The 17,946-nt window shown below is 42.1% G+C and overlaps 2 protein-coding genes across 3 annotated transcripts in view; both read left to right on the top strand.

The window, feature by feature from the left end:
- The first annotated feature begins 462 nt into the window (after positions 1 to 462).
- On the top strand, positions 463 to 3,935 carry c18h3orf33 (c18h3orf33 homolog (H. sapiens)). Of its 2 annotated transcripts, none has more exons than XM_018700436.2 (5): positions 463 to 649; positions 1,020 to 1,079; positions 1,421 to 1,580; positions 3,018 to 3,178; positions 3,272 to 3,935. In XM_018700436.2, exons 1-5 carry the CDS (start codon positions 488 to 490, stop codon positions 3,518 to 3,520), a joined length of 792 nt encoding a protein of 263 aa, XP_018555952.1. In that variant the 5' UTR covers positions 463 to 487; the 3' UTR covers positions 3,521 to 3,935. The 2 variants fall into 2 exon arrangements, with proteins under 2 accessions (XP_018555952.1, XP_018555954.1); XM_018700438.2 differs by having other exon boundaries at positions 465 to 649; positions 3,275 to 3,935.
- Positions 3,936 to 5,543: 1,608 nt separating this feature from the next.
- plch1 (phospholipase C, eta 1) overlaps positions 5,544 to 17,946 on the top strand; it is a 57,946-nt gene continuing 45,543 nt past the window's right edge. The window contains 2 exon segments of the mRNA XM_018700427.2: positions 5,544 to 5,923; positions 13,588 to 13,710. Of these exon segments, the coding sequence (XP_018555943.1) occupies positions 13,632 to 13,710 (79 nt within the window). The 5' untranslated portion in view covers positions 5,544 to 5,923; positions 13,588 to 13,631.

Genomic DNA, 17,946 nt, shown 5'->3' with positions numbered 1-17,946 from the left:
CGTCCAAGAAAGTGAGAAATGTTGTTTATTAACAAGGGGCAAAACACGTGTAATTTATTGCACAGAAAATGAATTATTAGAGATGTGAATATCAATAAGAGGGCACTTCTATTGTCTGATTGAGCCTTTTTCTTTGTGCATTTAATTACACTGCTGATATGAAGTTATCTAGGTCAAGTTGCGCAGACAAAGATGGGTACGTCACTGTTCCCAGCGGTATTTATTAGGCTAATGTGAATCTCAGCTGCAATGTGCATGAGCAACTTTTGTCCTCCACTATTTCACAGCGCTTAAAGATCCATTACATTCGTGACACAAAAGCGCAAAATTACCGTCATGTTGGAGCGGTTTATAACAACATATATCAACTTAATGCATCCACGCGCACCTAAACGCCATCCTGTCATATCCACACCGAACCACAGGGCGGAGACTTCGCACAAGCAAATCCTCTCGTGCGTCCCTCCCAGAAAGGCGGGGCGCCGGAATGTGTCGAGAAAATGTCAACAACATGCCGGAGACTTCCCGAGAAACAGAAACTGTGGCAGGAGTCAGTGGCAGACAACAAAGAGAAGGAGGAAGCCAGTCGTCTCGCAACGTCGTGTCTGTAATATCGCAGTTCGCAGACGACAATTTAACCCTCGTGCGGGTAGGAACCTCCTTTGTGTGCGAGCGGTGGGCTGCAGTAGACTGGTGATGCATGAGCATGAACGTGCAATATGGTCACTTACATGGACATACTGCACCTGAGAAACCTGTATACTCAGTCATTGGTAGCCTGTTTATTGGTGTGAAAGGGTAACTCTTAAATATGACTCATTAAGAAGCATTCCGGACAAATTATTCATCACAGTGACTAGATCAGACATCAGAAGTTGTCTCCAGTGGATTCTGACACCCAGTGTGTCACTGTCGTCTTTTTAGTCTTTCTCATTTTCAGTGTCCAGCGCATGTCCAGCTAAGTGGATGATATCACTGTCATCCTGACACCCTTCACTGCTCTCTTGTCTCTCTCACAGAACATAAGCACTGGGCTGGCGATTGCTGGCGTTCTCGTAATAGCAAGGAGTATCAGACTGGTAAGAGAGAAAGCCACACACTTTTGGATAAAATTACAGACTCAGCTAAATCCAACAAGATGCACATTTAGCATTTAATGCACCCATTCCTTAATAAAATAATAGCTACACCACTTTATTTCAGGCTAAACCTTGACACTAATACTTCTCAGTAAAGTGGAAACTATAGATTTCAGCTTGAGTAAGACCAAAAGACTCCTTCCATTGACCCAGTTATTTCCCAGTCAAAAAAGTTTGTAATACCACACTTGCAGGATGTTGGTGAAATGCAGTTAAGATTTTTTTTTAACCCACGAGTCATTAAACATTGACACTCAAGTTGTCTCGTCCCACCTCTTCAGATCACCAAATTTCAAGCTGCGTCTGAGATCCCTGCTCGTTTCATTGAGAGGAATGTCAGCCTTCGTGGGAAAGTTCGGTCCGTCACAGAGAGAGGGCTTGAAGTGGAGCACGTCCCCATTTATCTGCCGGTCCTCTCGCCTTTACTGTCAAAGCACAAGGGTAAAGTGGGGTGAAATCATAGAGGCATGTAGACATATATACAATTCAGAACCAGTGCTTCATGACCTGCCTGTATGGTAACTTTGACAGGTTCTGTCTATTGACTGGAGTCTGTCCTTCACAAGAATAACTGAAAAATGAAAATGTATGAGTCCGTGCCAAAACTCCCATCCCACCTCCTGCTTCTCTCATCAGTTCACCAGCGTAATAATTTGCTACAGGCGCAGCTTTTCATCTCGTTACACCAAAAATGTCACTGTGACATTTTTAGTCTGTAAAATCAGATTCATTTTATCATCTTGTCATGAGAGAGAGTGACAGGTAAGCTTGTTAGTAGTTGTATCGAATCATAGTGCTCACTGAGCAATAAAATCAAGAGGCTTATGCTTTATATAGAATACTTCATCAGCAACTTCAGTGTAAAGGACTCACACGAACAGACCGGTGTCATATGGCAATTTCAAATATTGCCTTTGTCCCACCTAACCTACCACCTTTCAGAGCTGGTTATACACATTATTTGGGACTGTGGCTGTTACACAAAGACGATTTATTAATTTTCCACAGGTGTTCTTGGTCAGAATTTGCTATTTACGAATTATATTCTCATGCAATCATAATTCCAAACCTTCACACCTAAAAACTCTTGGTTCTGACTGAAAGTACCAAAAACTGTCATGGATTGAAAGCTGGCATCAAATTTCTGGTCAGATTTGTAATTTTCTTCACTGTACTTACTTTAATTCCTGATTTAAAGCGAAAAACCTCCCTGTTTTTTTTTTAGCCTATTTTAGTCGGTTTAAGCTTTTGTACACCTGCATGTTTCACTCTCTTTTTCATTTAACCAGGAAGTTTCCTGTGAGATATATTATCTCTTCTACAAGAGCAGCCGGGCCAAAATGGCAACATAAAATAAGAACACATATCACAACAAAACAGGAGTATTTCAAACCATTTAAAACAGTTATATTTCCTCATACCTGATATAAAGGCAGCAGATTCATCATGAAAATAATAATTATTATCAAGTTCTGAGCAGATTCTAGGTGCACTGAATATTATGCATCTACATGATTAAGTCTGGTTGCTGATAGAAATAGGAGAAAGGTCGAGGTAAAATAGGAAGTTCACCAAGGACGACTTTCAAGGTAAAAAGGTATTTTTAGTGAAGTCCATTCAGTGAACTTGTATAAATCACAATGATGATTATGTTTCTCAAAGAAGGGTAACAAAAAATGGAGTATTTTTATATTCTTGCTCAAATTCAAGTATCATAGTGGCACTAAAAATTAAAGGCTTAAAACAAATACCCAGCCATAATCATGATTAGTATTCTACAGTGTGTGCATATAAGACCACCCTGACCATACATGAAACTCCACAGATCAGTTATAACCTATGCCTATGTCGTAAATGGCCCCTTTACGTCCTCCTCAGGTGTGTCCACGTCTCCATTGCTAGTGCATCTTGCAGGAGTGGAGCTGACACCAGAGGGGAGGGTATGGCTGCAGAAGACCCTGACTCCTTCCCAAACAGTCTGGCTAAAACTAATCAGCCGCGAGGACGACATGTTACACTGTTTGGTGTCTTCAAGCAGGGTGAGGAATCCAGTGACTTAGACGGAGGAGGGCAATTATTAATAACATAGTCAGTGTCTGAAATTATTTCCTTGTCTTTTCTCTCCTGTCCAGCAGGGGTCGATGTGGAGCTGCTGTATGAACGAAGAGGTCCTCATGCTCGGCCTGGCTCGCACTGCGCCCATCGCAGGAGTCCAGCCTGACTCTCGCCTCTGCTGGCGTCTCCACAAACGGCTGCACAGGGCAGAGGCCAAAGCCGAGAGGAAGGGGAAGGGCCTGTGGAAGGAGGACAGCCTATGGGAGAGAGCCTCCAAGGCCGTCCTGGGACAGCACTTTACTCAGACTGATGAGGAGGATCTTTAAAAGAACTTGACTGATTGATCCAAAGCAGAAAAAACAACAAAAACTTTGTTGTCTTGAAGTTCTGAAATGATCATTCTTCATCATTTCTGGACATAAATACCTTTTATTTAATGGAGTTCCTGTTCTGTACACAGCCAGTGTAAAAGGGGAGTTTAGAACACTTTCTTTAGGCTGAAAACTTCTCCCATCCTTCACTCAACTGTCCTGTGGGACAGAGCCACTTCTCAGGCAATGGAAACATTTAATTTGCCTGATGCTCCTTTACATTCTTTATTACACCTGTATTAAAACTTTATGGTTTTGACTGTGTTCTCTAATTCAAAGTTTTATAAAAATAGTTATCTGAAACCCCGTCTCAAGTCCTGTTACTAATCCCTGAGTTTTCACTTTCCCCATTAAATCACAGCTAAGCACAGCTCTCTCTGTTGGGTGTGTGTGTGTGTGTGTGTGTTTCGGACACCCCCACTAAACACAAAATGGGGGCGGGGTATGTTAATGGTCTTCTAAATGGAGAGGGGGGTCCACTTGTCCCTCTCTGAAACCACTGTTGCTATAGAAACACCAAATGTGAAACACAAAGCGAACCAAAGGGCTAAACTCTATATTGGCCGGCCCAAACCCCATGGGAACATGTAGTGTGTGTGTGTGTGTGTGGTAGGGTCTTTAAGTACCTATAAAGAAGGCCCTTTTAGGTGTAATGTGACCGAGACATTAGAGTATTTAAGCACTGAAATGGAAGAGAAAGGTGACCAAACCTGCAAACCGCCTTTGATTTAATAGAACTATACGTTATTATTGGAGAGAATAATGAAAATCACACAGCAGTTTTTATCTATTGATTTTGTTCCAGTGAGTGCACATCAACACCTGCTTGAAGAATAAACCCCAAAGCAAATTTCCTGTGTGTCCATGATTATGCTCATGTGATTGTGTTATTGTTTGCAGTCAAAATTACATCTTGTGCTTCCGTGTGATGTGGTTTTTTATTAACGCTGTATCCAAGCAAGGTAAAAAAGATCGGTGGGCCCGCAAATGAGGCCAGACTGCGATGTGTGTTCTGTGGGGTGCAGGGGGGGGGATTTCGGTGCAGGGTGAGGTTGTGCCGAAGCAGTCAATCCAATGGGCACAAGGAGATTAGTGCAGAGGGGAGGAGGGTCACAGGGGTAGAAGGGGATTTTGGGTCCGAGCACAAAGGCAGGAGAGGAGGAGTCACGGTGGAAGGGAAAGGGAGTGAAGGAAAGGGGGGGTTGATGAATCAGCTAGTCTCCCTTTTGTTGTGCAAATGTTACTAGCGACTGTTACAGCCTGAAGCGGCTCGTGATTGGTGGGCTGGTTTAAATTGTAAGGTGCACTTCAGGCTGATGGCTGTTGCAGCCCAGACTTTGAACTGTCACTGAGGGAGGAGTGGGAGGGAAACCACGGCTGAGACAGACAACAGGGGGAAGGCAGAGTGAAGTTTCTTAAACCAGTGATAGTGGGAAAATTGCACTGCTCACTCAGGAAGTTTATACATTTTAGCTGGCTGTATAATTTTTAGTTTAACTGCATCTTTTTTTTTTAAATCTCAATTCACTTCTGATTATTTTATGGTTGCGCAGGTATTCACAATCCATAGTCAGTTTTTTAGCTGTAAACACAGGGGCATCACTGTGGGGCATGGTCTCTTGTCATACTGTATCATGTACATTATTCACCATTTGTCCAGATTTAATCTTAAACTACTTAGTTAATGGTTCAAAAGAGCAAGAAGATTTCCACATTCTGATACTTGCTGGAACTTCAAGATGTTTTAGGAACCTTTGGATTTGCATCTTGGACATCTTTTCATTGCTACTAAGCAAAAAGAATGACTGTTTAAACATAAACAAAATAATTACAATGTCCAATATAGTATTTAAATAGTATATAATTAACATTTCATGCAATTAAAAGTAAGGGAAAAAAGATACTGTCACACAGGGTAATGATGACTTTAGTTTAGGTGGGCTTCAATTTTGATGTATTTAAATTTTCTTTTGTTCCTGATTTAAAAAGAAGGACCCAATGAATAAGTAAACTAACTTTTTGGTCACTCACTGAAAAGTAGTCCACTCCGGGATCCACTCCAGACTTTCTCAAATCCTGGTCCCACGCTAGTAGTAGTCATTTGAAAAGGCACTGTGCTTGATGTAGTGGTGGATACTTGGTACTTGCCCACAGCAGTGAAGTTGTTGGGACCTCTGCTATCTGCTAAACCACAAGGACTATCACTGACAGTACACATACAGTACACGAGTATTACAGCCTGTTCAGGCCTCGTGCCATGGACGCCCAGCGTGTGAAGGTTTGCTGTTCTGGTCAAAGTGGGAAGATTTTGTGAGGAAGCTGACAACGTGGTTTCAACCTGCAACTGAAGGAAAACAAGTAAGTAAGCTTATGATGCTTCAAGAGATACATGAATAACTGACAATAGTTCATCAACATTTTCTAAAAAACAACAATAACAACGACATGCATCATATCTAATAAGGTGTATCTTAATTACTCAAAATGCTTCTTGGAATATACCTCTGAACTTTCTGACTATGACAGTCTACACACAGTCAACTGTCACTTTAAATTCACTGTTGGTAGGATATTGTATACAGTATCTAAGCAGATGTGCACCTGCTAAACCCGTGCGCCTGGACACACAGGCTCTGTAAAATGAATACACAAGGCATGTCAGTCCTTATCTCTATTGTGTCACTCCAGGTAAGCCACAGGCTGCCAGTTTTCACCATTATTTATTCTTGGATCACATTGACAACCACAAATTGCCTGAGCTGATGTGATCACTTACACATTTTTGTCATGTGCTTTTGGCTGCTGTTTGCTGCTTGGATCAATAATTCATCTGTGTGATTGAAAAAGCATTTTCTGCTGCATGCATTTCACTCCTTGCCCATTGTGCTTTAACAGAGATTTGCAGCAGGGCAGCATAACAAAGGCCTTTATTGCACTCAGCCGGTAGCCATCCTGGAGAGAAAGAGATGGGGCACTCCCCCTTCCCAGGGCAGAGTCCTTAGGGATTTTTTGATTTGATTTGAGTGGGGTTGTGTGTAGTTGGCCGGGTGTGAAAGACAAAGAGATTTAAAGAGACAGAGAGCTGGTGTGACCCCCCTCAATGAGATGCAACCCCCAGAAAACACCAGAGTGACTCTCCATGCCTGCTCCTGCGTGACAAACCTTACAGAGTGTTGTCAACATCTAATACAAGGAGCGTCTTTGTCAGTCAGTTGGTAAAGCCTGTATCTGAAGTGACAGGTGAGTCAATTCAGCTTGCTGTAGTTTTTTCTTTAATTAAATGAGGCAGCTAGTTGTTTCACCTGCTGTCACAATAAACACTCACTTGGTAAGGGCTTATAACACTGGGTAACTATTCCATCACACACCCACATGCACTTTATAGGCTATGTGTGTATGTGTGTGTGTGTGTGTGTGAAGGAATGCACTGGCCGTAAAGTGACTCCCTTGTTATTATGTGACTTGAAGTATTGTGAGCAGTGTATCAGTTTGCTGGTGTAGGTTTGTAGGAGTGGAAACATGACTCTTTGTGGGTGCTGTGATCCCTCATGAATAATTGAAGTTCCTTGGTGGAAAGGAAGGCAGGGGGACAGAGGGTGAACGGTCTGGGATTGAATGAACTGGACTGCGAATGCATACATGTACCAGAGCTCGAACGGTGGTGGTAGGTGTGTGAAAGACGGAAATATAAAAGCAGAGTGACTTTCCAACACAACGTTCAGTAAATTATTTAGTAAAAGGAACAAGCTGTCACTCTGTGCTACTGTATGTCAGATGCCAATCACACACCATTTACAAAAGCTGAAATGGGAAACTGTCTACGTACTGGATTCTCTTGGTCCAGTGTTCGTCACTCGCTCTGTCCAACTTCTCTCACTCCAACAGAAAATGAGCAGCTCTCGCAGGTTGACTCTAAAACCTTGGAGTAAAAGTAAAGGATGGGAACAGGAGGGAGAGTTCAGGGGTGTCTCTGCTTGAAATAGATCTCAGGGTTTGAATAACAACCTCACCCACCCCTTAATTCCACGGTAAACTCGTCTCCACACGACTCCACCGCACGCACACGTTCTACCGCTCACATGTGCACACATGATAGTTCAAATAAGACTGAGCTCTTAAAGTTTTTGAAAAACAACATGTGTACTTGACATTCTGGCCAAATGCACAACCACTGTTTATATACAGTAACACTGAAGTACATACAGTATAATCAGTAGCATCTTTTGGATTAGAATAATACTTTTAGGGTGTACTGAAAAAAGGTTCTGACTCTTTCATTCTGTTCAGTAAACATCTTTTCTCGAGACTTTCATTTTTAAACATCATGATATCAGTATTCTGGCCTTACTTATGGACAAGATTCGCAGCAGTTTTGCAGATGAGATTCCTCTGTTTGCTGACATGTTGACATGCTCAGATAGCCTCACTGCCTATCCTGCACCTCTGTAACCCAACGCTGACCCCTCAGTGACTCCGCTGCCTCAAGGTTCGCTCCGTCTCCTCATCAGGTCAAAGGCTCACGGAAACAGCACAGGCTGGATAATTTAAAAGTTACAACTTGGGTGGTTTGAAAGCTGAAACCATGACTTGACTGATCAATTAGTTAACAATCCGAAAACTAATTATTAAACTAATTTTGACAGTTGATCACACAAAACAAGCAATTTGGATGTCATTCTAGTCTCTGGGAAATTGTGCTCTGCATTTTTCACTGCTTTAAGATATTTTGTAGATCAAACAATCAATCAATTAATCCAGGAAACTGGAAAAGTGAATCAATAATGAAGTTGTTAGTTGTAGTCTTGATGCATGATGGTATTCCATGTAGGTGAGCTTAAACCTCAAGCGAGAACATAATCTTTTAATTACAAAAAATCTTAAGAGAACAATAGAAACAGACTATAAATCAATAATCCAGTGTACTGAATGTTAGAAGGCACCTAAACAGTGGTAATACACCAAACATGCCCTCTGTGAGCCTTTGATGTGAAAGGCCATGTCTGACCACCCCAACCTTTAAAGCGCAAACATACACACGCCCAGAACACAAACACACTTTATTTTATAGAAAGCATTTCCAAGGTTTTCAACTATGTATTTCAAAATAACAGTATTCTTACATTAAGTAATCAATATGAATTAATATGCCTCTTATTTTCCACATTGCCCATATAGCCTACACTTCTATATAAGTCAGGGAGCACTCAGTCTGTACCATGAAACTATCTGTCTAGCCATCAGCATACCAAGACTGTTTACTCTCTGCTCTGATAACTGCTTAACAAGCAATTACAAGCTACTCATTGACTCTGTAGGACAGCGAGGTTGTTTACAGGCTGTATGCCATTAGGACCCCAAGCCTTCCCAATTGATTTGTAGTTAAGGGAGATACTTACAGAGTAACATAACTGTGCTGTGTATGAGCCTGTGCCTATGCTTGTGTTTACCCAGACAATTGTATTTACAAGTTCAAGGGAGGTATGTGGTTGTCATTATGAAGTGTGATCAAAATAAAAACCTACAACACATGAATTTACACTTGCATGTATATACACACATACAAAGATGGTAACTGCTGTGATCAAATTGAGATCATTGAGAAACATTATGCAGATTTGATTTTATTCTCAACATGACTGATAATCACCCAACATTTATAGCAGCTGGTCACATCAAGTAAAATAGAACAGCTATTGTATGTCTCATTATAAATGTCCAAGTAGAGTGCTATCTGGCATGTGTCAGTATGGAGTGACAGATGCTGCTTTCTTTGTGTCTGCATGTCATGAGAGGGCCATTGTTGGATGCTCATATTGTATGTGAGAGGTGATTCATGCCACTTTAAACTGAACATGGGTCTTATTTGATCATTTTGCCAGTAATAATGCCAGCTTTAAGATTGTGTCTGGGATATCTGATTGGTCAGCTCATTACGTTGTAGGGCAGCGGTAACAGTGTACATAACATGGCTTTAATTCTTCTCTTCATTTCGAGGTACATTTAAAGGACATTTTAAGTTGGACAGTAACTGTAGTTTGTACTCCTATATTTATAAGATAATTACTGAGACATAACTATCTCAAACATTATTTCAAAAGATGCACTGCTCTGTTATTATCTCAATTTACATGCAAATATTAGCCCACAGCTCTGATGTGGTGGTAAGCACTTGCATGTTGTTGGTCTTTATCATTCAAATTATTAGCTCAAACCTCCTTTAAATAATGAAAACAATACACAAAACCTTTAAGTTAACTGTAGCGAAACGTGACTCATCCTTAGCAAAACCAAACTCGTACAGGATACTTAAAAACCCAAGACATGGGATAAAAAGCAGAAGCAGTTATGTCATCAGATGGGTTGTAAACAAGGTGGTTAGCAGATTAAGTGTTTTATGCTGAGATCTGTTTGGTTGTCACTGAAAATGGTATCTTCCTGTTAACTTAAAGGACTGATTATCATCAACTTTTCCTTTCAAAAACATCTGATTGCAGTGCCAAAGACCTGCATGCTCTCTAATATTGTTTTTGGACTTTAAAGACACAATATCACCCTCACGGTCAGAGGGTGAAACATACTAATGGTAACTCAGTTAGATAAGAAGAGGATTCTTCTGCATTGGCATTGCATGGACAGCAGACTGACAGGAAAGAGCAGACTGTATTTCCCTGAGGTTTGGGCACTCCTATAGATGAGAAGGCTACTAGTGTTACACGCAGTTAGAAGAGGAGGAGCAGAGTCATCTTACTAACATGCACGACATGACCATGACACACACACACACACACACACTCACAAAAAATCACCCATGCACTAATGCACACGTGGTTCAGTTTATAAACCATGTAGTTGTTTTTTAAACCTGTTGTTATAAATAAAGGTATAGTTTGACATTTGTGTCCTTGCTTAGTGAGACGACTCAAGCCAAGAAATAGTCTTGCATGTAACCCCCGTAAAACCATGTATCATTTTTATACTTATGTTTCTGGAGAGATTACCATAGTCTGTGTGGATACAGTGTGTTTATTAGTGAGCTTTTGAGGTGCTGGAAGGTGAGTTGTGCTGCCTTATAACAGAACCAGGCTGGCTCTTTGCCCTTGATTTGCCTCCAGCCATGGCCAGAGGCGTTATGTTTTCAGGTTGTCCATCTGTCTGTCCCATTATCATGAACACGATACCTCAGGAACACCGTGAGGGGGTTTCTTCAAATTTGGTATGAAAATTCACTTGGACTCAAGGATGAAGCGATTCGATTTCGGTGGCTAAAGGTCAAAGATCAAGGCCACTGTGACCTCTCAAAACATGTTTTTGGCCATAACGTAAGAATTTGTTCAAGCTAATTACGACAAAATTTTCTGGCCATTATTCAACGCTGTAACTCAGGACCAGAAGGGGAGTCTGTGACAAAATTTCCTGTAACTTGACTGGTTGGTTGAGGCATACAACTATGAGGTGGTAATTCTAGTTTTCAGCATGCTAAGCTAACTAGCTGCTGAGAGTGTGGCTTCACACTTCATGGACAAACATGAGAGTGGTGTCATTCTTCTCATCTAACTCATCAATTTCCAGAATGTCAAACTGTTCTTTTAATTTGATGATACTGGTCTTTTTTGGCTATCACTGGTGAATACAGGCTCAGTATACAAACAGCAGTAGTAGTTTATATTAATACATTACAACCAATGCTGTAAGAGCCTGTTTCTTTCAGAATTTCCAGCAGCTATTTTTGTGTCAGTGTCTTAAAAATACAAATTACTGACAGAAATATTCAATGCATCAGCATCATAGTCGCTGCGCTATGATCATATTATTTTACTGCTTATCTCTGCACAGTATTTATAATGTTTGCTGACTTGTACACTCCGGTGACTTCTCACCACATGACTTCAGTGTTTATGGTAGCTTCATATAATTTAGCTGTATCACGACCTGATGTGCCACAGCTGCTCAAACAATGTCCCCAGTCATCTACCTCTGCTCGGCTCCTATCTCTAATTTGGACTCTGTTATGAAATCAAACAGTAATTTGGAAACATTATTCTATAATTAAGCACTGAGCCACAAGGGGCCATGCTCTGCAGTGAGTTCAGAGCAGCTGAGAGGCCTTGCACACATAAGGTGAAGCGCAGTCTAATGGCTATGAACAAAAGCATCAGATAACTGTCTGTACTTATGGCATTACAGTTTTCAACCCTATGTTACTGTAAAGCAGAAAAGATGACATCAGAATGCACTGATTATAACGTCAGCTGATATATAGGCCCATCTTCACTTTTTAAACTTGTTTTTGTTATCTTCAAGCACATTCAGTATAGTGTTTTCTCAATGTCTTATTAAAAAAGTACATTTTTTTAAACATATTTTTGCTTTTGTGTTTTGTTTTTATTTTATTTTTTGCAGAAAATCTCGTAAATTCTAATATTTCTTGGAAAGTTAACAACCTGTACCAGCACCAGTGCAATAATACAATACTGCTTAATGTTTAATCAATCATAATAAAATATTACCAGTTATCAAAAGTCTATTATTACTTTAGTCAAAAGAATTTAGAGATTTTTTGCATAATAAAACACTATGATTTTGGTATTAAATTACATTTACATCACAGTTTTCCATGGTGGCTCAGTTCTGTGCAATGAACACAGATGTGATGAATGTCATATTAACATAGGAAGTGAGTCTGTGTCCATGTGGTCTGTCATAAATACCATACATTCAAAGCCTAAAGTGAGGCGGTGGCAGGGTCACAGGGAAGTACTTTCACCTCAAAGATACTTGACCCACGAGCTCGACATGTTCAACCAGACAGTCGCCTCTCCTCAGGACAGCCGGCACCAGACGCCAATAACTGTCCCAGAGGCTCCGAGCCTGTCCAGATCTTTACATCTCTTGCGTGTGTGTGTGTGAGAGAGAGAGAGAGAAAGAGAGAGGGAGAGAAAGAGAGAGAGTGTTTGTTGGGAAGCAGTAAATCAGGACAGACAGACAAGCAACAGGTGGGGAAACACTAAGCAGTGAGGCTAGCAGAGGTAGGAATGAAAAGTGATCAGGAGGAAGTAGTGGAAAATTGGGAATCCGGGAATAATGGTGAGGTGAAACAGAAAGAAGATAAATGATTAACACATGTTGAGAAATAGAGGTAGAGATTCAAAGGAGACAAAAACACTGACAAAGGGATCGCACCGGGCAGTTTAGTGAGGAGGAGGATCAGAGAATGTTTTCATGGTCGAGCCTATATAGCTACAAGATGTCACTTTCATTGATTTAATTCAATTAAATGTTGATTGCGATCACGTTAATGGTACAATTTCTTAAGAAATCTGAATCTCACACCACACAGTGAGCAGTGGTTGTACTTCCATTGCCAAAAAAGAAGAAATTTCAAAATAAAAGCAAAACACGGACATGTACTGCAGGCCTACAAGATGCAACGAAATGCAGATGAATTTCTGTGATCTCCAACAAACTGCTGAGACACTGTATATGAAGTGTGTAATTGCAATACTCCCGGGGATGTTTGCTTACATAACTCTGAAAATGTGTCTTGCATAATTTGTCCTCTTTTCACATTATTTAAAAATAAAATTGTGTGTAATTGTAATGGTTAATCAGTTCTAACTATATTAAACTCCTAACTCTCTAAAGTTTGACACCACATTTTTTCCACGTCCAGATGCAGTTAAAGTTAATAGCACAGAGAGGGTCAGGCATAGTTTTTCATTAGTAACACATTTAGTGTTTCCATGTTTAATCAAATTGAAATGTTTAGTTTGCAAAATCCCAAACTTTTTGCCTCTTGTCCTCTCTCTGTGCAGAAGGAAATCTTGTTGTTTTTCCCATCTTTAAAACAAACTGGGTTCATTCCTCCTGTGAACCACTTTTCTCCTGTTGCACTGCAACATTGGGCTGTTTGTCTTTGGATTTTGTGAGTTGGCTCATAGCACAAGTCGCAACCTAAATTTTAGATGAATTTACTACCTGATAAATGTTTGGACAGCACTATTCAGTTCTCCTCTCCTTTATAGGTCGTCCAGTTGTTTGTCCTCGTCCTCCTCCTCCTCCTCACATCATGAGCTCCTGGGTGGTGAACAGGAAAGGGGAGCCACAGTACCGTCGGCACTTCCTCACAGACAACAGCACCTTTCACGGTAAATATCACACACACAAACACACACAAAGGAATTATATAATGGTAGGAATACAGAATGATACAGTCTGATGCAGATAACTGTATGTCATGGAAATGAACAGTAGAGGGAGACTCGTCTCCACTTATATGCCTGAAATTCTCCGGCTTTCTGGTTGCAGACAGCACAGCAAAGATACAGTATTGAGACATCAGTGAAACCTTATTGCTGGTTACTGTGGTGCACAAAACCCTCTGCGTACCACTGAAAAACTGTGAACAGAACCTCACTCAGACTGGCTATTGTGTTTTTCACATCTCTGCATCACCTGATTGTTACATGCTTCTCTTGAGTGATTCATATACATTACTGCTCATACGGTGGAGCCAAATATGTAAAAGCTGAAGAAAAAAAAAGAAAAAAAGGAAAAAAGAGAAACCCCACATACCTCTTCCATCATCCAGCACATACAAGAGGGTGTGTGTGTGTGTTCTTTTTCTGCTTGTCTGCATCCATCAACTTGAGTACCCTGACACATAATATATCCGCATATCTGTTTATGCCAGTATGATATCAGATGCTGTTTAATAAACCACAGGAAATAGTGCACTCTTCCTTTTCACCCTCCTTCAGGCTGAATCCAGATGTGCAATAGCATCAGTTTGAGCTTGATTTATGAGTTTCCAGGCGGTGACGGATCCGCCAGACGAATCCATGACAAATCTGTCGTGCATGGGGTCTGCCTCTGTGGCTGTCACACTTACAGCAGACAGACCACTTAAAGCCTCTCCTTGACTAACTACAGCCAGAGTCCGTATCCCATGCCAGCAGACCGTTTGCAGGCGTGGGTGCTTTCTGCTTGTCAGTGAACTGCAGTAGAATTCAGACTCGACTTCACAGGATTGATGCAGAGAGTAAACACAAGTGTCTGTTCCCCCCTCCTGTCATGCTTAGAAATTAAGATATTATTCCATTTATGAGGATTTCACTCATTTTTTTCCCACTCATTTTTCTTTGTAAATGCATTTTTTTTCAAGCCAAAGTTGACTTTTCTTCCAGAATCTGAGGTAAATTAATGTTGTGAAAATGAAAATGAACAGCCTGCTGAGCATATAATGAGGATTTTACATTTTCGTAAAGTCCCATTACAGTGAGCTTGCACCAGACTTCCACCCCTTCTAATCCATTTCTAACAAGATAAAATAACCTGATACTAATTTCATTGCCTGCAGTTCTGCTCAAGCTGCCATGAAGTTTTCCAGAGAGAAAAAGGGAAGAGAAACAGAGCAAACTGTCTGGGAGTGAACTGTATCTGTTGTATCTTCACCAGACTAGAGATCCTGTTGATCTCTGCCTGTGTTTATTCCTCCATGTCTCTGACATTTTGTCCTTTCTTGTCAGTCAGAACCATTTCGAAAACATATTCCCCCTCTTCTCTTCTGTCCTCGATTGTTTTTCCACATGACTTCGCTTTGCTCTGCCTCTTTCCCTTTCCTCCTGGTTGTTTCCCTGTCTTTTCTGAATGACAGAGTGGCTGATGATTTTTGTTTGGCCAAGGTACATGAATCAGTGTGTGAGGAGGGTGGGGGTGTGGAAACCCAGTCTTGTGATCAGGCAGGTGTGGATGAAGAGAGATTTACACTTAAATCAAAGTGAGCAATCAGTGGAAACCCTCAGGTACCTGCTAATACACAGGGCACGCGGGGGAATACACACACAAGCGCACACGCGCACGAAGACATACTGAGGGTGACACTGGTGTTCAGTCATGTCTTTTTGCTCCTCCAGACAGCGCTAATCGATTTGGTAACCTCTGCCTCTGGCTCTTAGTGTTTGAACGCAGCTGTACGTGCGTGTATGCGCGTGAAGCTGTGTGTGTGTGTGTGTGTGTGTGCGCGCGCGCGCGCGGTCACTCCATAATTGTCTCCTGCAATCCTAAATTAAATAGCATTAACGTGGACCAATGAAGCTCCAGGTTGACCAAAACTTTCATTAGGGAAATGACTCAACAAGGATGATACACTCCAGGCTGGTTACACACACACACACACACACACACACACACACGATTTAAAAAAGAGAAAACCTATTGTTTGACATTTACAGAGAACTTGCTCCTCTCTGTTCCTCTGTCCCTCTTTGTTTGCACTCGGAGCTCCGGTGCGTGCACTGCAGACGCACGCTCATATTTCATTAAGCCTGTTCTCTGTTGTGTCTTTGAGACAGAATTGATACGCAAACTGACGGAGACAAACACACACACACACACACACACACACACAGCGAGAGAGAGCGAGAGAGAGAGCGTAAAGTGGGTCAGAACAGGCATCCCTGCGCAATGGTGCCTCTTTTTTTTTCCTAAGGAGATACCCCGAAGAATAGCTGGAGAAAACACACACACACACACACACACACACACAAACAAACAAGCAGGCGAATGTGGCACGAGTTCAGTTTGGTGGGGAATTCAAAACTGTCGCCAACCAGCTGCAGCAGACCGTCGAGTGAAAGCTGATGAAATATCCAACTCTGCTGGTTAAGCCATGCACTGCTCCGCGCGCTATCATTCACCCTCGCTCATCCCACGCCAGTCTTAAGCTCTTGCTTATTAACAACCACTCTCCGACGGTCCATCAAGCGTGTGAGGCTTATCGTTTTTTTTTTTTTTTTTTTTTTTGGCGTCTGTGTTGCGCCTGGAAAGAGGAGACGATGTGCGGACAGAGGCTGTGGTGATGTGAGATGGTTTTGTGAGTCCCACTCTGCAGACCGCACACTGGAGGAGACAGGTGCCGAGGAGCAGTTTTTTTTTCTCTGGGCTCGTCTTTACATCTTTTTTTTTTTTTTGGAGGGATAGAAAAAGTGACACTTGGGCATCATGGCTCGCCTCACGTGAACATCCAATCATGGTGGAGAAACGGACTAATCGGGCATGTGTTTGATGGCATTTCAAACTGACTGACAACTAGGGGATAAACATGATGTCAGAAGCGCATGGAGGGACCTTGTGAGACCAACAGCTCCGGTCCCTAAATGGCAGAACTTGAAGTTTGCAGAAATCTCAGTTTGGAGAAGGGTGAGTGACCCCCCCCCCCCCCACACACACACACCTCAAAGATTCTGCTCGTTTTGGTTATTTCGTCTTTTTCTGTCTCGTCTGGAGAAGAGCACTCTGTGTGGTGCACGCATTCCTTTAGATGCCTATTAGCCCCACACTGCAAACAACCTGAAGCCCATGCGTAATTTCTCCACTGCGCTTGTTGTTGTGGAGAAATTTCATCACCCACGCTGCTACAAACACTTGAGAAAGGAATCTTAATTGAGGGTTGTCATTTTGCATTAAGGATCCATTGTGCAATAATTACTGTTTATCGACATTATAGGCACAAAACGTCCGAATTAATTACATAACATCACTCAGTCGATTTATTTTTATATGTATGTGTAAACTGGTGACATTTTTTTGTCAGTTTATATGAGAGGTCTTGATGAGGAGCAGCAGTGGAGCAGCAGGGTGGGCAGGAGGGGGGGGGCTGTCCCTGGTGCTGAAAAAGACCCGTTGTACTTGTCACCAGGGGGCAGAAAAGCCTCTTAATTTGTAGATTTGACAGGACCTGCCCGCCCCCCCACCAGTCCATGTAGCACATAGGTGTGGGTGTGCCACATCTTTTTGCAACCCAGCATCCTCTGCACTGCTCACAGAAACCTAACCATCCCTGAAATGTTTACAGGTTTTGTCACCGTCTTGGCGAGAAGATGCGTGAGGATCTTGGCAGACCTCACAGACCACACACACATGCCACAGCTCAGTAGACTAGAAGGTGGGCTGGATTGTCGTTGGCTTCAGCAAGAAACAGGAGACTCTTGAAAACCCAGGGCAGGTCAGGGTTTTTTTTCTTGGGGGGGGGGGGGTTGATGGCAACTTAGAAGCCCCAGCCGGTCCCTGGGTGTTTAGAGCGGTCCCCCTTTTTGCTCTCCGCCGTACGCTGTCAAAAAATATGGTGCATCCCCGGCACTTAAAAAGCAGGATGTGTCAAGCTGTCAGTGTTCTCCCCTTGCAGGGCCAGAGGTTTGTGTGTGTCTTTCTGTATGAGAGCATTGGGGTGTGAGGATGAGGAGGAGGAGGAGGGCCCCTGCGAGCCTCAGTGGACAAGAGCCCCCCCCCCCCTTTTTTCATTTTGTCAACACTTGTGCTATGAGACGAGTTGCACGAGCCCTTGCTGAGAGAGAAAATGACGGAGGGAGAGTGGTGAAGGTTTG

Source organism: Lates calcarifer, linkage group LG21, assembly GCF_001640805.2.
Source record: "Lates calcarifer isolate ASB-BC8 linkage group LG21, TLL_Latcal_v3, whole genome shotgun sequence".
In the NCBI taxonomy this organism is placed as follows: domain Eukaryota; kingdom Metazoa; phylum Chordata; class Actinopteri; family Centropomidae; genus Lates; species Lates calcarifer.
Note: the sequence above shows the minus strand (reverse complement) of the source record. Positions and strands in the feature narration are given on the sequence as shown.

Coding starts and splice junctions, on each gene's coding strand:
- c18h3orf33 (XM_018700436.2), top strand. CDS start 488: ATGTGTCGAGAAAATGTCAACAACATGCCGGAGACTTCCCGAGAAACA. Junction 650..1,019: donor ACAATTTAACCCTCGTGCGG/GTAGGAACCTCC, acceptor TCTCTCTCACAG/AACATAAGCACTGGGCTGGC. Junction 1,080..1,420: donor TAGCAAGGAGTATCAGACTG/GTAAGAGAGAAA, acceptor CCACCTCTTCAG/ATCACCAAATTTCAAGCTGC.